Below are 24207 nucleotides of genomic sequence, written 5' to 3' on the forward strand. Positions count from 1 at the left end.
AAACGCCGGCTCAATGCCTGCCCTTTAGGACCAATGTATTATTCATGTTTTAGAAGTCCATCTTGAACCATTCCTTTTATACATGCCCATTAATTCAGAACATCCATTTTAAAAGATCATTCCTTCAGTCTAAAATGTTTTATGGCAAGTGAACAATCCCAGATGCCCTTTAAGACTTTAAGCAAATACAAGATGGTAAAAAAAAAAAGCAGTAGTTTTTGTTATTTACCAGAAATTGAAATAGGTGCCTATGGTATAAAGAAGAAATTTTCTTTTCAGAAAAAATGAGCCATCTAGTTGAGTTTAAGCAAGTAAATAACACAATTCATGAAGATGTTTGCCATGTGTAGAGCAAATATATGCTTCAGCTTTAGTGGGAAATGTTTCAATATGACTGTAACTTGACACTGAAAAACATTTTCATTAAGATTAGAAAAATGTCAGAATTCACTATTAGTTGATGTCACTCTTTATTTTCTCCAGGTTTAATCATATTGGATTTTCATTGTGACTAAAAATATTCTTAGTCTAGACCTGTGTTATGGTTTTAAATTATTTAAACTCAATGATCAGGATGTAGATACACACTGAATTTAGTGATTATTGAAATTTTACAAACACGAAACCACCTACTGGGATCAGAAATTTTGACTTTAGAACTGAAATTAGAACTGAATCGACCATTTATTTCAGGCAAAAGGAAGGCACTTACTTTGCATATAAACAAAATTGTCTTTCTTTTTGCCTGACAGCAATTCATTTCCAAATATTCACTGGATTCTGGGAAATATTTTGTTGGGGCTTTGAACTTTTTCCTATTTATGTAAAAGATTTTTTAACCAAAACAACTAGACTTCAAGTAAACAAAAATGTTCAGATTGTATAATAAAGGATGATCCCTCTACTTGAGGGGGAAAACATGCTCTTAATATCTTTAGCTCAATTTCCCTATATCACTGTGGTATACAAAGTGATCTCCACACACCCATGCCCTTAGAAGCCAGTAAATAGGTAAAGACCCGTGACAGGAAAGAGAGTTACCTGGGTCTGAGGATCCGGCAGCTTTTGTGAAGTTGCAATGGCCTGGACAGTACAGTTGTATTTAAGGTAATGAGTTCATTATCATTAAAATTTTACATGCTTCTGATGAAGAGAAATCTGTCCTCATTCTGTACTTACATTCAGGTAAGTATACATTTTTGAAGCTGCTATTTTTTCAGTTTTGAGAACATATAGACTTCTAGGTCCCACCCAGCCACCCACCATCATTCTTACCTCTGTCCAGCAATTACCCTTCTTAGATAAAATGCATAAGAAGAGGAAGCACCATTGCTGATGTTTTTCTATATATGAAGTAAGGATTTTAGCTTATTGAAATAACCAAGTACATTATAAAATCTTATATATTTGAATTTTGAAATCAGTCCTCTTTTTTCCCCCCGTTGATGCTCATTTTTATGCCACACTTGAGGGTTTTGCATCTGTTTTGAAATTTTTCCTACAATAGTTGCTTTTGACTATTGATATATTAAATCTATATAGAGAATGAAATGCTGAAGTTGATAATAGAATATCCATGTTAGATTTACAAAGCATTCTGGACATCTTGTTTTTTATGTTCAATAAAACATAGTTTGTGAACCTGTATCTTAATCATCAAACTGCCTTTTGGCTCTTGCTGTTTGGGGCCCAAACTTTCTGTACCATTGATCAAGAGTTTGGTGGGCAGAGGCAATAACATCTAACTGCTGCACATATGCTAAAACTAAGGCCTTTTTTTTTCTTTTTTTTTTTGAGTACATGTTTAGATTTTCTGGTTTAAACTAGAAACTTTAAGGTCTCATTTTCACACACCCTTCTGAGCTCTCTCTTCAGCACCTAGGACAGTGCCTATTGCCTAACACAGTGCCTGACATACAGTCGTGTTTCAACAGGATCAAATGATAGCTATGACATCTCTAACCAGAAGGATCTCAGAGTGGGATACTCTGCTTGAGCTGTTGTGACCATGGCTTGATTCATCAGAGAATATATAGAGTACACCGTAGGAGGCAGGGCTCTCAAAATCACCACATGCTCCTGTGCTCATTTCCAAAAGGGGCAGGTCCCTTTCTGGCCACCCAGATTTATTATTGGGTAGATGGATGAGAACACAAGAGCTCATCAGATCTCAGCCCCATAATCAGGCCTCATTTATTGCAGTGATTGGAACAAAGCCTTCTTGTGGGTGGTGGAAACTCCAACTGCAGAGGGCTGTGGACTCATCTTTATCAAGTAAACATGGCTAAAATGAGTTCCCTTGCAACTCCGTTGAGCTGTGGTCCCAAAGCAGTCTGCTGACATCTCAATTTATAACATATAGGTACATAGTAGCTAGATGCCTTCAATTTATTTTAGATTCAAGTTATTAGAGATTAGTAACATGCAGGGGATTCTAAGATATATATATATCTAATATATATATATGTGTGTGTGTGTGTGTGTGTGTGTATATATATATATGTATATATATATATTAACTAGTGATAGAAACCCTTTCTACCATGACTTTGAGTGTTTCCACACCACCCTTTATGGCCTCAGAATAAGTAAGCTAAGAGTAGCCAAGGCAGGTTACGTGCACAAACATAGAAAACCCAATGACAGTCCAACCATTTACACGTGAAGAGTTCAGCTGAGGGCCAGGAGAATTTCCAGTTTATGTAATTCCAAATAATATTTAACAACTTAAATTGGCCGGGCACTTTGCAATTTCCAAGGGTGTTCATAGTTGCAACTATATCTGAGCTCCCCAGGAACCTGAGTGGGAGTTATGTATTTTCATCCTGCACTTTGTTTTTTTGTGTATTTTTTTTAATCCTCACCCATTTTCATTTATCTTCAGATAGAGTGGGAGGGAGGGAGAGAGAAAGAGAAACTTCGGTGTGAGAGACACACATTGACCGGTTGCCTCCCACTCCACCCTGACCAGGGTCGGAGACCCAACCACAACTGAGGTTTGTGCCCTTAACTGGAATCGAACCTGCAACTCTGGTCCACGGGCCAATGCTCTAACCACTGAGCAACCAGCCAGGCTGATCCTGAACTTTGTACAAGGAGTCAGTCAGTCACTTGCAGACATGGTTGAAGTGGGGTCACAGTACAGTTTCAAGAATGACTTTTTATAGTCACGAAGGAAGCTGCTCGCTTTAAACAAGAACGTGGCCCCATAGGAGTGTGATACTGAAGGTGCTGTCCTCCGGGGACAGCCTGTTAGTAGCAGAGTCAGGTTGAGAATCAAGGGCTCACAGTTCTCAAATCCATCTTCCTGACTTTGGTGTCCACTCAGCTCCCCAGATATAAGTGTAATGTGGCTAAGAAAAGTAGATCAGCATTATGAACCTTTCTTTACTTGCCAGTAGAAATAGTAGTGAGCAGCATTCAAACATGCTATTTTTACAGCAACACCGATTCCATTCATTTAAAACACCCCATTCAGTAGGATACGAACAAGATCTTTGTTTTTTCAGTGTCAACCTTTTTACCCCCTAAAATGAAACTGAATACCAGGAATAAGACCTGTTATAAAGTACATTCTATTATTAGTAGCTAAGCAAGCACAGAGTTGAAGATATTTTCGAACCGTTTCTACTTAATGACTTCCAGTGGGACGTGGGCTCCTGATAAAATGAGCAGCAACGTTGTTTAAGTTCCTTCCTGCCGATTTCAAGTTTCCCCCACTTGAAAACAGCACTGTCCCTGTGACATGCTGTCTCTGTCGGAGGGACTGCGACACCTGGGAGAAGACTTCTTCCATGGCCTCTCCTGGGGCCGCAGCCCACAGTCCGGGGACGATGCCCATCGCTGGTCCTGTCTGCTCCGCCACCGACTTCCCTTTGCAGACGCCTTTTGAAATTTGAACTCGGGTTGTGTGAAGTCCACAGTGGTGATGAATAAACGGATTTCTATCATTGTACTTCTCTGAACAGAGAAACTTAGAAGCCCTGGCATTCACGTCATTTTACAACTTATGTTTCATTAACGTATTGTGTCAATTATATATAAAATACATTTTGCAGCCTCTAGGATAGTTTCGATATTTTAGTATGTTAGTTATTTCCCTTTGCAGTATCCTGTTATCTGTGTTTCAGAGACTCTGTATGCAGTCAAGTTCAAAATTCAGTTATAGGCAAATGCACTGATATGAGCAGATTGTGGGGCACATTGGTCACCTCATCCCCAGAATGAAACTGCGTCGTCAGTATCTCTCTGAGGCGCTGGGATGGAAGGACCCAGAGAGCAGCATCTATGTAAAATCATGCAGTTAATGCAGTTGTAGGTGTGACTATGAAACTTTGGAAGTTAATTGAGATTTCAGAAAGCGCACACACACACACACACACACACACACACACACCCACACACCCCAGAGCCTCTTTTCTGAAATATCAACAGCTCTTCAGGTCCCCAGCAGGAGGCGCCTCTGGTCTTCCCTGTGCCAGTGCCTTTGCTCCTGTTCCAGCCAGAATCAGTTTTATAACAACTTTCAAAGACTTAGCTCTGCAGCCCCCCACCCCCACCCCGAGATGCCGCAGGGCTGGCTTGTCAGGAGGAAGCATCGTTTTTACCTTTTTTGTTGGAGGAGCATGTTTATAGTATTACAGATGAATGTAAAGGGGCTGGGAAAAGTGAGGGGATTAAAAACAAAAAACAGATACAGACAACAGGATGGTGATTACCAGAGGGAAGGGGGTGGAGGGAAGAAGACGAGCGAAGAGGGGGATAAATGGTGACGGAAGGAGACTTGGCTTTGGGCTGGTGAACACACAATACAGTGTACAGATGATGCATTATATAACTGTACACTTGAAACCTGTATAATTTTAATAATCAATGTTACCCCAGCAAATTCAATAATAAGTAAATAAACAAATACCCCTGGCCGGTTTGGCTCAGCGGTTAGAGCGCCGGCCTGCGGACCAGAGAGTCCCGGGTTCAGTTCCACTAAAGGCACGTACCTTGGTTGCGGTTTGTCCCCGGCCCTGGTTGGGGTCCCGTGGGTAGCAACCACTCGATGTGTCTCTCTTACATCGATGTTTCTCTCTCTCTTCCCCCCTCTCTTCCCCCCTCTCTTCCTCCCACTCTATCTGAAGATAAATGCAAAAATGTCCTTGAGTGAGGATAAAAAAGAAATAAATAAATAAGCAAACAAATAGAAAAAATGCAGCAAGGGTTCTTTTAGGACCGCATTTTCAAACACTTCCCTGAAATACGACCAGATACAGTTGCTATTAACGCCCCTCCTTCATATAGCACATTCTATGTTCAACAGCTCTTAGACTCGATAGCTGGTTAATTCAGGACCTGATTAAAGCCCCAAGGAAGGCAGCATCATTGTCCTCGTTACCTCTCCAAACCCTGCTTCTGCGACGCACTGAGTGCAAACTCGATCAGGTGGGCAGATCCTTCACGTGCTAACTATTCCGTGCCCATGTGACGCACATTTTGAAAAAAAATATGTATTATTTAATAAATTTCTTTGTATCTGCACATATTTTTCTGATGTTGAGATCTTAACTCTAGAACAACCCAGGGGAGACTTACCCCGATGGCAAACATCCCCTGACGATACCGTCGCCCCTGCCTGCTAAAGTGTCAAAACTTCCCCGTTCTCATCTGCTACCACTTCTAATCTTCAGCCCCTCCCCAGCCTCAGACCACTCCCGAGGGCTGGGCTGCAGTTCTGGGCTCTCAGCTCCTGCACGCTTCGTGTCCCCTTGCGCAGCAGAGGGAAGGTTCCCGAGCTGAAGAGCGTGTTGACTCTTAGAAGTAGAGCTGCCTCCCTTCCGCGGCTACTGCCTAATGCCTACCTGCTTCCTTCAGAAGAAGCCATTAAAGAATTCCAGGGAAAAGGAGGTGATGCTGGAGACAGTAATCGTGAAAGTCAAAATGGTATTTGACCATAATACGAGAGCAACAGTCCCCAGAATGAGGGTGGAGAAACTCTGTTATACTCTACACCCAAGTTAGAAAATTGCATTATTTTTCAGGTACCTGGTGTGAAGGAAGTATAGACAAAGTGGAGTGTTTAGATGAGAGTGACAAGGACAATAAGGAAGTCCCAAACTGGATCATGTAAGGAAAGGAAATGGAGAAGGATGATACAGATGGTGGGCAGGAGAGTTCCAATTATTTTCAAGTATACACAGGAATATTGTGCTGAATGGAGCAGACTGGTGGGAGGTCAGAAAGAACCTTCTAATAGTGGGAGCATTCAAAACCGAGAGTGTCTGACTCAGGAGGCTGTGAGCATTTCAAATCCCTGAAACATATGGCAGAGTTGAGCCCTTGAAAAGGACACTGAATGAGAATAATTCTAGAACAGTGTTCTGTTGAACATCAGATTCTTTAGATGTCTGTTGGTGGCCTGTAGGAAGACATAAAAAGTGTGTGTGTGTGTGTGTGTGTGTGTGTGTACATGTGTTGGTTGTGGGACTGTTCTTGGGAACAGATAAATTTGAGAAACACATTTAAAATCAAGGAAATATGTTCTTTTTAAAAAATATTCTTACTGATATTTAGAGAGAAAGGAAGGGAGAGGGAGAGAGAGAAACACCCATGTGAGAGCACAACATTGATGGCTGCCTCCTGCATGCCCCCTACTGGGGATCAAGGCTGCAACCTGGACATGTGCCTTGACCAGGAATTGAGCCAGTGACCTCTTGGTGCATGGGATGATGCTCAACCAACTGAGCCACACCAGCCAGGCAGGGAAATATGTTCCCAGCTTATTTCAATAACATCTTGATGTCCTTAATATGATAATATGCTATTATGTATACTGTGAACATCAAAGAGGCTTCAACATTACCTAAATGTATTTAAACAAAAGAATATTTGTTTGTCTTAAGAATAACTTTTACCTTGGCCAGTTTGCACAGTGGTTAGAGTTGACCTGTAAACCAAAGAGTCATGGGTTTGATTCCCAGTCAAGGGCACGCATATTGGTTGCCAGTTTGATCCCCAGCCCTGGTCGGGGTCATGTGGGAGGCAACCGATTGGTGTATCTCTCACATCAATGTTTGTATCTCTCTCTCACTCTCTCCCTTCCTTCTACTTTATCTAAAAATCAATGGAAAAATATTCTCAGAGAGGATTAATAACAACAACAAAATATCTTTCAATATCTCATGAGTATTGTTCCATGGAACTCAATTTAGGAAACATTTTTATATAGCATGTGGTCACTGTTTATAAATGTCTCAAGGACATTTCAAACCTGGGACCCTCTGACCCTTTTGCAAAGGTGGCAAGGAAGAGGGAGGACCTGTTAACAAATAAAATACACAGGTGACAGCCGCATGGTTTGGCAACGTTTATCGCATGTTATTAAGTTCCTAGGAATTTTCTATGTGGTCAACAAATTCTGAAGTGGACAATATAAAAAAGTGTCAGGTAACATGATTTCCAAAAGATATAACCAACAAATAACACAATGGAAAATACTCTGACTGACTTAAAATTTTGTACTTTTTTTGTACTAATAAAAGACTCTGACTTTGTAAGACCTCTGTCAGGAGGAAATTATAGAATTAAGAATGTGAAGAGTGTTATTATCTCACAGAACAGACGACATATCCTCTACCCTTTGCACCTGCAGTTGTCACTGATTCAAGGGGAAAAGGCCAAAGAAATCATCCCTGATTGTTCTGCGTGATTACATTGACCCACAGACACATGGACACATTGGCATCTGCGATCTCACGATCAAATTAAATTCTGTTTGTGTTCATTCTGCCTGTTAGCATTTTCTCTCAGGAATGTGAAATTTCTGAATTTGGCTTTTTGGACATTGAACATCTACTTTGGATACTAACACTCACCTTTGAAAACGCGTGTCAGAGACATGGATTGCACAAAGTACTGTACACAAAAGGCTGTGATGATAAACTATGTACCTGCAGCTTCTGCAGGGCACCTGGGTCTGGAGAGGTCTCCCTTCAGAGTGACCATGTTTCCTTTAGAAGTAGGTGGATGCTCTCTGAACTTCTGATATGATTCAAAGCGTAATGGTATAGAGAAGAAAGTCCTAACAGAAAACTGAGGTAAGACTGTGTGGTCCCTGTTTCTTCTTTTATTTATCGGGGTGACACAGGTTAATAAGATGACATAGGTTTCAAGTCTACAATTCTACAATACATTGCCTGTGTGGTGTATTGTGTGGGGGTGAAAGAGAATCCACTGATCACAATTTCCTGCCATCAAATCGTAGACCTGTAGGTTGGGTTTCCCAAGAAGCAGACACTGAGATGCTGAGGACTGTGAGCAACAGGTTGACTCGGAGTTCCCTTGGGATCAGTGTCTACGGGCGAGCAAAGAACACCGGACTGGGCCAAGGGAGACGAGCTGATGCAGTCACAACAAAGCGTCACCCAAGCCTCCAGAAAGGTCTGGATCCAGGATGGCTTTTGAGTTGTTCTGTTTGAAGCAAGTGATGTCATACATGGCTCTCCAAAGATCAGTCACTGATGCAGGTTGTCCTCAGAAAGGGTGTGTGACCTTGAGTGAGGTGGCTCTTTGGCTGAAGGCAGTTCCCGGACAGAAACTCAGGGGGGAGCTGACGCCCAGCAGCGGTCCTGGAAGGTGGGAGGATGCGAGCCCTCACCCTAGAAGGGGGGGTCTGAGCAGCTCAGAACAGTCACCACGCATCTTTACACAGACCGACTCTCATTCACTTGCCTTCGAGTAACGTAAAGCTGGGAAAATGAAGGCAACTGACATTTCTTTATTGTCCGCTATATGGATAAGCACTTGAAGTATTAACACTAAAAATGGAGCAGCAGCTAATATTTACTGAGTTCTTATCTCTGGGGAACTGTGTTAAATTTTATGTGCCAGCTATTTCATTTAATCTTCACATTAATTTACTTTTTATTCTCTTTCATGAGCGAGGAAAGTGAAGCTAGAAGTCATGTGGCTTCCTAAAGTAAGACATAGAACTGGGCAGGCCAGGATCTGAATTCAGACAGTCTGCCCTGCAGTCCTTGCTCCTAACCTCTCTGTTGTACCCCTGTCTCCATGGTGGTGTTTTGTCTTATTCTTGCAAAAACACTCTGAAATATGCCCCATTATTATCTCCATTTACAATGAGGAAGATGAGCCCCCAAGGAGGGTAAGTACCCTTCCTGGGGTCATGCACTGTTAGTAACTCAAATAAGTCTCTGTCTGAGGCTGAAGCTCTTGCTCCTCCCGATGCCCCTGTATCGATCGTAGGCGGTGCAATCGATACATACTCACTTAACTGATGAGTCCCTAGAGAGTAGGTTTTATTTAGCCCCATGAATTTAGAAGAGTTCATGGAACATTTCCATTGGGATCGGAGTGTGTGCCAAGAACGAGGCCAGCAGCTAGTTCATGAGCCAAGAGGCTTCACGGACATCTCCATTCTTCGTCCAGGCAAAGCTATTCAGAGTAGTTACACAATTTCTATTTGTAGTAGTTCGGGTAATTCTGAAATGAGCCCCATTATTAAGGCAAGACCCATGTCTGGTTCGTCCCTATATCTGCCCCACGACGGCCATGTGCTCAGTGCTCAGTAAACATCTGGGGACATTATGAGGGAATAGATGGATGTGATGGTGACGAGTAGTTCCAGGATTTCACCATCAGGGACCATTTTTCTTACATCATTTTCCCTCCCAGGGCCCGTCTCCTCCTGATATAGAGATACATGACCACTTATTTCCCCACTGTGGAAATGGAAGGCATACGGAATGCCACCTGAACGTCCCGTAAGCCATAGGCAGACAAGACTGAAACTGAATGGATAAAATGATCCTGCCACCAGCAATGGAAGGTGGCATTTCAGTTAACTGGCAGGACGGCACTCCCTGGGTAAGCGGTTTCTGTCTCGGCTTCCACATTACTACCTCTGACAGCCAGGTGCAGGACCCCCAGGCTGGGACCAGGTGCAGGACCCCCAGGCTGGGAGCCAGGAGCAGGACCCCCAGGCTGGGAGCCAGGTGCAGGACCCCCAGGCTGGGAGCCAGGTGCAGGACCCCCAGGCTGGGAGCCCCTGGGAGCCAAGGGGCAGCTCCAGCAGCCTCCAGGTGGTTGTCTAAGCAGAAACCAACATGCAAGCTTTCCTTTCAGCCCAGTTCAGCAGCAGCACCAGGTGGAGCTCCTTCCAGAGAGGAGAAAGGCAGAGCAGGGCCGGCAGGCAGAAACTGTGGTTCGGATGAAGGCAATCGCTTCTGAACTTTGAGTACAGTTCCCGGCACATTCGCCCCAGTGCAGGGCTACTGGGTACTGAGGGAGAGGCTGAGGGGAGAACACTTGATCCCACACCCACGTGTGGGTTGTACTGAGACTCTCCTCTGGAAGGAAAACCCATTGTCTGCTTCCTGGAAATCTAAATCCCATCAGACGGAAGGGGCTCTTTGTTTAGAACTTGCGAAGCTTTCTTTCTCCCCGGCGCCCTTAGAAATGAGCAGACAGAACAGTCTGAGCGGCGGGAGGCCGGGGGGAGGGCCCCGAGCTCCCAGGCTGTGCTCACAGCTTCGGTTTCTTCTGCAACGCGGCTGGGAGCGAATGATGAGCCCTGGGACACGGCGTTTTACGAACCCTCAACGCCATTTTTCTTGGGATTTATATAGCCTTGTTTTCATTGAAAGTGGATTTTTAACGGTTTTCTTCCAGGCCACCATAAAAGGGGCTCGTGTTGCCAACATCATAGAAAATGGATGGTGTCTTTGGCTTTGATGGGACTGCATTGCTTTTTGTTGAACAAACATGGAAATAAAATAAACTAACCAGCAGCCTGCCAGGCGTGGGAAAGAGATGAAATCGCTCCTGTGTACCCCTGCGGACTTGGAATTTGTCCCTTTGACAACTTAAAGCAGCTCATATATTAGGGTGATGGCCAAGGGTAGTCATTCCAGGCGCCCCGTGTTCCTGGCCGACTGCAGACCTCACCATGGTGGTGTGTCTGCCCCAAGGCCGCCGCCAAGCCTGTAGGGGAACCCGGGGCCTTACATTTGAATGACACCCTCGTGGTCATCGGCCCCTGGCGTGTGGGCGTGGCTTCCTCCGAGAGCCATTGTTCCCATTTACAGTGAGGGGGAGGCTGCATCCTTTATGTAAGATCACAGCGCACATCGCTGTGGTCGGGACCAGATTCTCTCTTAGCTCCGAAGAAGTCGACAGGACAGTTTCTGTTTGTTTTGAGCACATTTCTTTCTCTCCTCCTGGATGCAGGCCCCAGGGGCCGGGGCTGCTGGTCCCTGGGCTCCACCGTGCACAGCTGCCCAGAGGGGCGCGAGGTACTTGGTAACGGGTCGCTGATCAAGCTGCACACGGAGCCTGAGCAGAGACCCGGGCAGCGGGATTTCCCTCCCACAGCTATGGAGCGAAGAATTCAGACTGACTGCATGTCCAGTGGTGCCGTGCACTAGTTTGTGTTTAAATAGCTGGAGTAATTTAGCCTGGGAAGCGCAGAGCGCAGGTCAGAGAGGTCGAGCAGGACTCGGGTCTCCATCCAGGAGAGCCGGGCCTTCTGAGTCTCCAGTTAGGACATCGTTCCACAGGTGATGCACGGGACTTAGTCCTCTAAGTCCGATTTCAGTGGAGAAAGATTTTCTGAACGGACCTTTTATCATCAGACATGCATCAGATATGCTTCTTCCTGCACAGAAGCAGTTTTAGCAAAAACTGTTCATCCTGTATTTGCAGAAGTTACGACTTACAACCTGGGGTCCGCCTGAGGTGACCGCGCCGGGTCCGACCCTCCGCGCAGAGGCCCTGCTCTGTGCCCGGTGCTTCTGGCACCGAAGTCCAAGCTGCGCCGAGAGTTTCTTTTCGTTTTGTCTTTTTCTTCATTAGAGATTCACGTGAAAGTCCCAAGCTCTCGGACATGTCCAGATGGACAGGAAATCACATTTCAAAATCCATCTGACTTGATTTTAATGAGCTTCTCCTGGCTCACTCAGTGGTTCGGGGGAAGAAAGACCTGTGATCATGGTCCTTGAAGTCTGTTTTTCAGGAGGGGCTGGGCTCGGGGCCAGCAGTACGAGGCCCTGGCCTTGGTCGTGCTCCTCACTGAGTACGTGATTCTGGAAGTGATTGAGGAAGTGATTCTGAAGATTCTATTTCATTTTCTAAAAGAAACATTTTATTCAAAATTAAATGCACTCAAATAAAATTTTCTAAAAGACGTGTGTTTTATTGTCTACAACTGTTCGTTCATTACTACACAATAAAAGGAAGAAAAGTAGCATATATAAAATGCATTCACTGGCAAAGTGTTGCGTTTGCACCCGTGCACCCTCGCATGTGACTGTCACATGGCTTCCTAACAAAGGTCTAATGCATTTAAATCTAATTTATTAAATTATGGAATAATATTTAATAGTTAAAATTAATAACACCTTGATAATTAAAATTAATAACACCTTGATAATAACTAAAGAAATCTGATGCATTAACTTTAATTCTGATTAGCTTTATTTTTACAAAGACGATAAACATGCTATTATTATCACTAACACAGAATCTCATGGTTAGATGCATATGCAGGGAAAATTGTTTTGCAAATTGACTGTGAGACTGAAAATTCACAAGTATGACCGACCAAGTATAGAAAAGTTAAAATCCTTCGTTAGTTTTCTTTTTTCTTTTTAATTTATTCAAACAAATAGCAGTGAATCCACAAATGAACATCTGTGGCAGGATCGACAGAAAGGAAAAGTAGCCTTTTCGTGAATTCAATTACCGCTGTACTTCTATCCTAAAAATAAAGCTTTTGTTTCTAAAAGGAAAACCTGTTCCTGTATTCGACAAGTATGTATTGAATACTTGCTTTGCCAGGCACTGTGCTAAGGCCTGGGATACAGCAGAGAAAACTGACAGTCCCGGCGCTCAGAGAGATTGCAGTCTGGTTGGGGAGACAGATATTGCTCTCACACATCAATGTAATTACAGTCTGACTGGTGTCATGAAGAAGTGACATTTAAAATATCACCTGGAAGATGAATGAGTTGTCCAAGTGAAGGGACGGAGGACAAAAGCCACTCTTCGTAAATAATCAAAAAGCAAAGCAAGCAAACAAATAACAGCAGCATTTACAAAGTTCTCTGAGGACAATTAGGCTGCCGGATGGCCTAGGACTGGGCCGTGGCTACACTCGGAGGGGAGAGGTGACCGGAGATGACAGAAGGGAAGCCACTGGCGGCCACTGTTCAGGGCTCTGTCGGTCAGTCAGGGATTTTTACTTTCATCTCTAAGCCCGGGGAGGTGACCGGAGCATTCTGAGTAGGAGACTGAATTAATCTCGTGACCCTGATATGAATTAATACGCCAAGGTCAGCACATTGCAGGTTACTGATCTCAGCACCTCCACTCCTGAATCTGTTCCTGCAAATCTTTTCCGAGCCAGTTCTCAAAGCCGGAGTCAGAGCGCTGGCCCTCCCGTCTCACCGCCTGTTGCTTGCTTGAGGGAGATGCTCTGACTCCTGCGGACTTGCCTGTTGCTGAAATCTGGGTGACGACGCCTTTCCTCAGGAGAGTTCCGCTTTCCAGGGAAGGGCTTTGAGGCTTCAGGTTCCCAGTGTTAGTTCTGGACCTGCTCTGCTACCCCCTTAATTTAGAATCCATGATGGGAAAAGCATCCTCGGACGTTTGCCACAACTCTGTGCGCAGGAACAAATGGCCCCCCAGGATCCTTCTCCCAAAGCCTCTCCTCCAGTCTTGCCCTGACGGCACCAGCTTATCCCCTGACCCCGTTTCTGACTTTGACTGGAATTGTGAAAGCTGGAAAGAAATCCAGCAGGTGCATTGTTACGTCACAACTGCCTTATGGCGGGTGTTCTCAGAACTCCCTGCTGCCTGCCTTCTCGAGACTCTGCAGCTCCTGGAGACGGCAGTGCACAGGTGTCACCGGGTGGACAGGCAGTGCAATGCCGCTTACAGAGAGCCAGGCCCTTGTCCAAGCACTCTGCATGCACCAGCGGCTTGAATCCCCATCGTTAGGCCCATTTAATAGATGGTGAAACTGAGGCTTAGAATGTTAACTGATTGCTCATAATAAATTCTGGTGCTATTTCTACTTGAGTAGAAATAGTCTGACTCTAGATTAGGTATGTGCTATGATTTTATTTGATTTCTTAATTTATCTTGAAATGAGTCTCCTGGTAGTCAGTGAAGTCTCACAAGTAAACAGTTTAATCTACACTATAAATCGAGCAGAGAATAAGAAAAGGGAAGGGGCCTTTATAAGACAACATTATAGTATTTGTATAATCCCATCTTTCTATACCAAAGGAGACCATTCCATAAATAGTCACTAAATTATTAATGTAGAAATTCAAAGGGAATTTAATAATCACCTCAGATTATGTAACTTCACTTAAGATACTTTTCTTCATAATGTTAGTGAACATTATTCAAATGCCTGCTAGAAATTTTTTGTCTATAAAGGTGGAGGCAATATGAATGAATGAATGAATGAATGAACGAATGAATGCTTTATACGATCTCATAGCAATCTTAGAACTTCAAAAGAGAGATAAGGAGCTCATTATATGTGAAGAGAATACAAGTTACAGTGTCATTGGATGATACACTTTGTATGGAATTAATGTTAGATTCTTCTTTGCATGGGAAATCAAAGAACTCTTCTTTAATTGGACAAAACCAATGACAAACCTTCAAGTGCATAGAGAATGACGCTCTGACTCCACAGGATGTCAAAGGCGGTCCTTAACAACTGGCCAAAATACCTTTCTGTTCCTCCCATACTCCAGTCAGTCCTCCTCCTGTCCCCACACCTCCGCAGCCCCTACTCGCTGGCTACCTTGTCCATCCTCATCTGATCATCTCCTTCATGCTCATATGCTTTTATTTTAAACCACTTTATTGAGGTTGTATGGATATATAAAAGGCTGTACATATTTAATGTACACAACTCAGTGAATTTGGGGACAAGTATATACTCTGATGGTAGCATCAAGGCCGTAAACTTATCACCTCCCAAAGTTCCCTCCCACCTCCTTTATTACTTTTGTTCTTTTTTATGTGTGTATGGTAAGAACACGTAACATAGGATCTTCCCTCTCGGCCAAGTTTAGTAATATAGCACAGTCTTGTGAGGAGGACATTATGCTAAGTGAAATAATCCAGACACAGAAAGACAAATACTGTATGATGTCACTTGTATGTGAAATTGAATATAGACTCATAGAAGCAAGAAACAGAATGGTGATTGCCAGGGACTGGAGGGAGGAAGAAATGGGAAGGGGCTGATAAAATGTACAAAGTCTCAGTCCTGCAAGATGAGTAAGTCATGAGATTTACCAGGTAGCCCCTGTGCTTTTGCAAGTGCTGTTCCCTTCCTTGAAATGCCCCCTTCTTCATGTAAAGAGTCATGACTAAGCTCACATGTCACCTGTTCTGTGATGCATACCTTAAATTCCTCCTAATTTCTTCCAAGTGAAATAAATTATTTCATATTCTATGTTCCCATGGAATCTTATGCCCACAATTGTTGTATCATATATTCATGATTGGTTCAAATTCATTTAGGTTGTTAGTTCAACAACTGTGTTGTTTCCTTTGGGGTTCTAGGGCTTGTGTTAGGTACCGGGGATATATTAGTGACTACATGATTTTCAGTTTCTGTGAAGTGTACCAGCACTGTTAGAAATAGTCTTGGGAATGGGTAATCTCAATGCTATGTGCAATGCACGGTCACAGAACTATGCGTAAGGAGTATAAAGAATTTTAAAAAGAGTTTATCAACCAGATGTGGAAAGAAGGAATTGAGATCATGTCTGGGCCAAATCTTGAAGGCCAAGCAGAAATTAGTCAGACCAAGAATGGTACTGGGAGAAGGAATAGTATTTCATATAGAGGAATGGCCTGAAAAAACACTGAGAATAGAGACCATGGATTGTGTTGGTGAAAAATGCAAGCATGCCCATATTCCTGGGGGACAAATTAGCACACAGGAAGAAGCAACGGATGGTGGCGAGAGGCCTGTGAGTGGCAGATGGCGTGAGGGAAGCTGGAGTACTCGTCCTCACTGCTGAGGAGCAGGTGTGTCAGGTTTCCACGCCTTGCAATAGCACTTGCAGCTGGGGAAAGGCTGGTCTAACTGGGTGTAGAAAAGCATGACAGGGACTGGGGCCAAGGTGTGGCATCTCTCTGAGAGAGACGAGGACGGTCTGGACTCCGAGGGCTACACTGGGTGCCACCGGTGTGCAACACATCCGTGTTGAATGAATGGATGATTTAGAAAAAATTAAATTTTCACCACTTTGTGTCAAACCAGCAAAAGTGTTATGCTGAACCAATATTTTATTGCCACCGAAGTAGGCTTTTCAATTCACTCTAATTACATATCTGTCCAACGCTATGTATATCACAACTTGTGAATTAGCTACAGACCATGCCTTCTCAATGTCGATGTTGCCCCCAAGGAGGCAAAAATAGGGAGGGCAAGTAGAAATTTTGCTCTTTTTATGTACAGCAAGAATATACACACAGTACATAAACAGACACAGTCTATCTCTGGTGAGTTGGGAAAATATATTTTAAAGGACTCCCTGGGGGGGAGGGCAGAAATAAAATAGCATGTATATAGGCAAATAATTTTGAACAAAGAAGTCAAAACATGCAAAGAAGAAAAAAAAAAAGCCTCTTCAATAAATGGTGCTGGGAAAATTGGTAAGCCACATGCAAAAGAATGAAACAATAATGCTGTTTATCACCATACACAAAAATTAATTCAAAATGGGTCAAAGACCTAAATATAATATCTGAAACAATAAATTATATAGAAGAAAACATAGGTACTAAACTTATGGACCTTGGCCTTAGAGAAGTTTTTATTAATTTAATCCCAAAGGCAAGGGAAGTAAAGGCAAAAACAAATGAATGGGACTATAACAAACTAAAAAGCTTCTGCACAGCAAATGAAATCACCAACAAAATAAAAGGCAACCAACCAAATGGGAGAAGATATTTGCAAACAACAGTTCCAACAAGGGGTTAATATCCAAAATATGTGAAGAACACACACAACTCAACAGCAAACAATCCAATTAAAAAATGGGCAGAGGACCTGAACACACACTTTTCCCAAAAGGCATACAAATGGACAACAGATATATTAAAAGATCCTCAATTTCACAAGCTATTAGGGAAATGCAAATGGAACCTCACACCTGTTAGAATGGCTATTATCAACAAGACAAGTAATAACAAATGTTGGAGAGGTTATGGAGAAAAAGGAACCTCATTCACTGCTGGTGGGAATGTAAACTGGTGCAGCCACTATGGAAAACAGTGTGGAGGCTCCTCAAAAAATTAACAATAGAGCTACCATATGACCCAGCAACTGCTCTTCTGGGTATCTACCTAAAAAATTTAAAAACATTTATTTGCAAAGATGTACACATTCTAGATTCATTGTAGCATCACTCATGGTGTCCAAAACATGGAGATAGCTGAAGTGTCCTTTGATAGATGATTGGATAAAGAAGATGTGGTACATATATATGCAACGGAATACTATTCAGCCATAAGAAAAGATAAAATACTGCCATAGTGACAACATTGATGGACCTTGAGAAAATGCTAAGCAAAATAAGTCAGTCAGAAAAAGCTAAGAGCAATATGATTTCACTTATATGTGAGCTACAAAACTGAAAGTAACAAGTGAACAAATAAGAAAAACAAACAAAAACTCATAGACACAGACAACAGTATGGTGGTTACCAGAGGAAAAGGGGTGAGGGAAGGAGTAAAGAGTAAAGAGTAAATATATGGTGACAAAAAATGATTTGACTTTGGGTGGTGGGCACACAATGCAACACGCAGACCCTGTATCCTAGAAATGCACACTTAAAACCTATATAATCTTATTAGCCAATGTCACCCCAATAAATTTAATAAAACATAAAAGTAAAGGTCTCCATATCGGGGGACAATAATGAAAAAGGGTTAAAAATGCTTCTCTAAATAATTCCTGTAGCTTGACCAGCATTTGCTGGTTTTAATCCAGTATATTGAATCTTTTTGTTCAGCATAATTCTACTTAAGACTCTCTGAGTATTTGAGATTCAATTTGGCATTATTGCTTGTTTTGTCTTTGGTGTTGTATTGACTTTGGGAAAGTATATCTAAACAGAATAATAGAAATATTCCCATTACTCGGAGAAATGGTATTTCCAATGTAAAACTTATATTTCATGCGAGCACTACAGGCTGTTCCAAAGGATGTTTCATAGCCCTCAAAGCGATCTATTTTACAGAGAGACACAGAAGAGCACGCGTGTGTTCTCCTAATGTCTCTCCACGGAAACAGCAACTAATTGTTCTCGATTCGGGGCCAGCGATTCTAATCTTGAAGCAGACGAGGGTAGCTGAGGAGGTGCTTCTGGAATGATCACGGTTCTAAGGTGGAAATTTGGTTCCTTGGGATCCTTCCATGACCTAGTACCCCAGTCCCTAAGGATCGAGTGAAACAGACATTCAATTAAGTTTAATACAGAATCAGCACTGGCCTCAGCATCTCGCCTCTCAAGCTGAGTACATCTGTCCACCACCTTTCTTCCCAGGAAATGTACTGGTCCGCTCCTCTCTCCAAAGAGTGTCTGCCTTTCCCAAAGTGCCAAGGTGATGCGACACTTACTTACAGCAGGGAGATGCCATCTGCTCTAGCAAGTGCAGAAGAGAACGCAGCGGAGTTCAAACCCGAGTGGCTGCACACGCATTGCCCCAGCGTCTGTCCTTCTAATGACTTGAAGACCCTTGTGTCTGTGCTCGAGGGATCCAGATACTTTCATCTTAAGACAGAGCACTCTTCCAAAACGATTGCCATGAGGGACCACATTTCTTCACCTGCCCGTCTATTTTCTGAAGGCATCGGACACTTTAGATTCATTACAGGCTCTTGTAGAGCCAACCGGACCCTCCTCTGTCTGTGTGTTACAGAAAAGCGTATATGCTGAAAAACACGGATCAGAATTTCTATGGTATTTTACCGTGAGATTAATGTAGTTCAAGGCAGTCGACCCAGGGTTGCCCGAGTGAACTGAGTTTGTTTAGATGAGATATTCTTTCTGAGACCTGGAGTAGGCACAGTGTATCACATCCCATGCTCTAACCTCATGAACCCCAAAAAGCATGGTTTCTTCTTTCCTGGATTTTTAGGACACTATATGCTCCTGGTTTTCTTCCTATCCTGTGCCTACTTCTTTCTCTTTTATTGAATCACCTTTTCTACTCCTCCTTTAAATGCTGCGGAGCTTTGGATGCTCCTCTTCTCTCCTCTACAGCATCTTCCCAGGTAATTTTATTCACTCTCTCAGCACTAACTGGTCTACGTTATGGCTCCCAACCAGCTCTGTGTCCTGAATATCAGACTCGACTTAACTAACAATTGAGATCTCACTCATGTTTTTTCAACGTCATCCCCAAATCAATGCGTCTCAGACTGAGCTTAGCACATCCACTGGAAAGCCTTCACCCCCTCTCTCCGGGAGTAGTGAAGGGTTGAGCTGCCAGAATACTGCTAGAAATCTGGCCCTCTCCCTCCCTCTCCATCTCCATCCAATCCGTACCAATCAAATGTTGCCATTTTCTCTCCTCAGTTCTTTTCAAATATATCTCTTACTGGATCCTAGGATACTCTTGTCTGTGGTCTGGATTACTTCAACAGCTGCCCAGTGGTAATCCCTGCCCCTTGTCTCTCCCTCTCTCTTTGTTTGTCTATACTGAATGCAACTGATCTCTCCCAATCACACGTCTCAGCATATCGTTTTCCTGGTTAACAGCTTTTGGCTGTTCTAGATTTCTAAAAGCCCTCGACCCTCTGGTTCTCCTATCTCCCCAGCATCTTTAAATGTTGTGATAGAACTTCTCTGAGATTCTTAACTGTGTCATTCTTTCTCCTCCTCCTCCTCCCCCTCTCTTTGCCTCTCCACCTTATCTGCGGATTTAATGTTCACAAGTGTTTCCTCACACTTTCTTTGTTAATGTACGATCACCTCTCAGGCCTCAGTGTATTCATCCCCTTGTCATGGACCCCTTCCTGCCCTCTCCAGTCATGGTAGATTTCACTTCAATGTGCTGTCAAATACATTGTACATCACTACTAAGACCACCTGTGTCTGTACGTTAGCGTCATCTCCTAAGGACACACATACTGCTGTCGATAAAGAAACGGTATTTCCTCTGCCTAGAAATGCATTCCATCTTCCTCCATCCCGCACCCCACCTTTATTCAGCTAGATGGTGCTAATCCCACCACATTCGGGGAGCATTCTTGTGAACGTTTTCCCTGACTTCCCAGGCTGGGCTAGGTGACTCTCCTCTGTGCTGTCATGGTCATGAACCATCTTCCGCAATGAAAGTCAGTTCATACATCTTCTGCTCAAGCCCTTCCAGAGGCTCCCAGTACGCTCAGAATGAACCTCAGAGCCCTGAGGGTGTCCTGCAGTGCCCTACAGGATCGACCCTCGGTCCTCATTAACCTCTGACATTAGCTCTCATGTCTCTCCCTTTCTTTCCCGGGCTTAAGCGTGGTACCCCTTCAGGGCCATGGTGGTAGCTGAAATGCATTACCTAGAAATCCACACGACTAACTTCTGTGTCTCCTTCCATCTTTTGCAGAAATGCCCCTTTATCAAGGAGGCCTACAAACCATCCTATTGTAACTTGCGATGTGCACCATTGCTCCCCACCTGCGCACCCTCCTATCCCTGCTTTGCTTCATTTTTATAGCACCTCTTCCATTCGATCAAATGATATAATTTACTTATGATTTTTTTTTTCCTTCTCACCTTTTTTATTTTTATTAAAACAAATTTTTTTCTTTTTCTTTTTCAGGGTGTATCATTCATTTTTATTTTTTTAAATTATTTATTTTTGTTACAGATGTTTCTCCTTTTCCCCCCACTGATCCCCCCTCCCTCCCCGCCCTGTCCCCAGCTTTGTTGTTCATGTCCATTGTGGGGGGAGGGAGATAAACTACTTATGATTATTTTTTAATGTCTATCTCTCCTTATTAGAATGTAAGCTCCACAAGGGTAGGTATTTTTATCTGTTTTGTTCATTCAAGTTTTCTAAGTGCCTTCAATGGTGATTAGAATATAATAGGTGCTCGGTAAATGTGTTGAAAAGAATGAGCCCTGACTGTACTATATTAATATTTTCTTCCTTGCCCACCACCAAATTGTGAACTCTTTAAATGCAGGGATTTTTGCTGTTGTGTCTATTTACAATATCTAGCACATTTCTGGAAAATAGTAGGTTTTATGATAAATGTTTGCTAAGTGCATGTATTCATTGCTGACTGTACCAACACCTAGCTTTGCAGAGTTGGCTATCACACCATGGCAAACCAAAACACAAGTGCCGGAATGTTTTCTTAGTGGAGAAGCTTTACTCTAAGCTCTCTCAGCATCTGAGATCTCCCAAAACGCAGACACCAGGTGAATATTGCTCCCGCAGAGGTTAAGAATCTACCATTGTCCATTGGCCCTTTTTCTTCACTCTATAATTGGAGCATTGATTTTAATTTTCTTTTCCTTTATTGCTTTTACAGAGGAACGAGTGAGAGAGATAGAAACATCGATAAGAAAGAACATTGATTGGCTGCTTCCTGCACGCCACACCCCCCCGGGGATCAGGTCCACAACCTGGGCATGTGCCCTGACCGAGAATCAAACCGACGACTTCTTGGTGCAGGGTTGACACTCAACCACTGAGCCACAGGGGCCAGGCAGGGGCACTTATTTTAATAACATAGAAAACAAAAGGGAAGCCCAAGAATCGTGAGCTTAAAGCACCGTCTCTTACCCTCTGTGACATCTCTTCTCCTTCCCTTCCTCAGGGCTCTTCCTGCCATGATGCAGTGGGTCCGCACGCAGAAGCCTGGAGAGAGCGGCATCAACATTGTCACGGCCGACTTTGTAGAACTGGGTGACTTCATCAGCACTGTCATAAAGCTCAACTATGTCTTTGATGAGGGAGAGGCCAACACTTGATAGTACCATTTTGAACGTTCATGAATAAGGTAGAGAAGACTCATTGTATTAGGCACATTATCTAGAAACACTCTGATCTTCCTATTTCACTGAGTCTCTGAGGGAAGTCGGGCTGGCAGCCGGTGGGAAAGGGGGAATCTATCTCCTGAGTGGTTATGATCATAGTCTGCATTAGTATAAATATTTCATTTCCCATTTGAGGAGCAAAATCTAATTCTAGTGTTAGAGATTTTTAAAAAGACCAGTGAATTTTGTTTTTCAGATTTAGTTTTTGTAATGTATAATTTATGAGTGTTTACTTGATTGTGTTTCTGATTTCAACCTGGATCTGCTATGCTGTCTGTATCCTCTAATTGAACCTTTTTTCTCCCCTCTGGCTCGCTCTTCTTAATGAGATGCTGTATGGGACCGAAAACAGTTGAATGTCCCAACAGAACGTCTATCACATTGTTGTACTCAAATGTATTTGTCGTGTGGGATTTGGTATAATATTCTGTAGTCATCTGCTATTGGGCAATCGTTGCTAACTTTTGGTCATAGAAAATATGCATCTAATCAGTTTCCCTGCATCAGTAATATTGGAGACCATAATCAGTGGTTTTGTGTTATATGAAATTAATAGTGTTTCACCGTATTTCTAGTTAAGGCAGCTATAAATATAGAGTAAACTATTCTTTGGAAGAACTATTTTTGCCAACTCTAAATGGGGGGGACTGGGAAGAGATGTTTGCTATTTTAATTCAAGAATCTCTTAATAATATTGTCCTGCAAATGCCCAGTAAATGAAAAATGATGAATGAAGAGTGTGTTAAAATCAGAGAATTCAGCAAAGAACTCTTACATCAGCTCTCCTAACCGTTTTCTTGATTTGAAAAGTGGGGGGAGGTGTAAGATTGTGCAAGCTTTTCTATCAAATTGGGATTTCCAAATACGTAATTCTAAACCCCAGGTTATGAGGAACATATTTCAAGAAGCTTTAATTCGAGTTTTTCTTACTTAAAGTTGAAGAAGGACGAAGGGTGGCGGAAGGAGTCAGAGCGATGCTTTCAAAACTCTGTCCATGAAATTTCAAGGACCCATGTACCATCTTTAGCAGATCCTTAAATACGTGTGCTCTGAGCAGACTTACTGGCACTGTGTAACCCCTTCCGGGTTCGGTCCCACCCTAGTGTCGAGAATGAGGCGGAGACGAAGGTTTCTGTGGTCCAACATTTGACGGTCCAGATCTATAGGGAAGAAAAATGATAATGCAGCTTTGAGTGTGGCTTCCTCCTGGCTGTCTTTGTGATAGCTAACTCTATAACAATCTTAAAACAGCACAATAGTCTTTACCTGTGGGCCTCACCAGAATCTTGTGGGATGTTTATAACAATTTATAAAATTTGCTGAAATTCTGACTATCATGAATTATTTTATCTTCATGTTTAGACATAATCACACCTCAGTAGTTTCCTGGCAAAACACAGTCTATGTAAAGTGAGGCCTTAGGGAAGTGAAAACCCTCAGCTTTTCATTACCCAAAGGTAAGACGTGTGGTTAAATCTCTTAGACTTAGGCAAGGCGTTGATTCCAAGATTATGTATGCCAAGATTATAAATAATTAAGTGTTGATTACAAGATTACAAATACTTACTATCAGAAAATAGTACTTGTTAACAGCTCCAGGGAAGAAAACTTGTTTGTACTGAAGAGAATGTTTATGGAAAGTGCACAAGTAGGTGTGTTGGCCGAGTAGCATGCACATAGATGCTGTAGAATGTTCTACATTCCAGTTGTGTGTCTAAGTTTTGCCCTACACAATATATCAATACATACCCACTTTTATGCAATGAGAGAGATGCAAACACACACAAACATACAGAGACACGGACAGACACAAATTCTTCTTTCCAAGTGAAAATATTCATAATATTAAATTATTTAATTTTAAGACACTGAAACCCTTAACAGTATAGGGAGAAGAGTGACAAGATCTTTGAAAGTAGAGCAGCTGATCATATTCAAATGTTTTGGTCGGGATGATCCAGCTTGGGACTTCATAATTTGCAAATAGAGTTTTCTTTCTGCTTTGCAGTTTTATTGTCTTTCTGTCTCTTTCACCTCCTCTGTATATGCAACAATGTGAATCCTCTTTAAAAGACTATGGGTTACTGAAATTTATGTCCTGCAAATTAGCTTTTTG

The 24207-nt window shown here is 42.7% G+C and overlaps 1 protein-coding gene across 1 annotated transcript in view; it reads left to right on the forward strand.

Moving 5' to 3' along the window:
* The window catches only part of PLCXD3 (phosphatidylinositol specific phospholipase C X domain containing 3), a 146829-nt gene extending 124804 nt beyond the window's left edge, over nucleotides 1-22025 (forward strand). The window contains exon 3 of the mRNA XM_036280793.1: nucleotides 21872-22025. Within this exon, the coding sequence (XP_036136686.1) occupies nucleotides 21872-22025 (154 nt within the window). The remainder of the gene's footprint in view (nucleotides 1-21871) is intronic.
* Nucleotides 22026-24207: the final 2182 nt, after the last annotated feature.

This window comes from Molossus molossus, unplaced genomic scaffold, assembly GCF_014108415.1.
Source record: "Molossus molossus isolate mMolMol1 unplaced genomic scaffold, mMolMol1.p scaffold_m16_p_3, whole genome shotgun sequence".
Taxonomy (NCBI): Eukaryota; Metazoa; Chordata; class Mammalia; order Chiroptera; family Molossidae; genus Molossus; species Molossus molossus.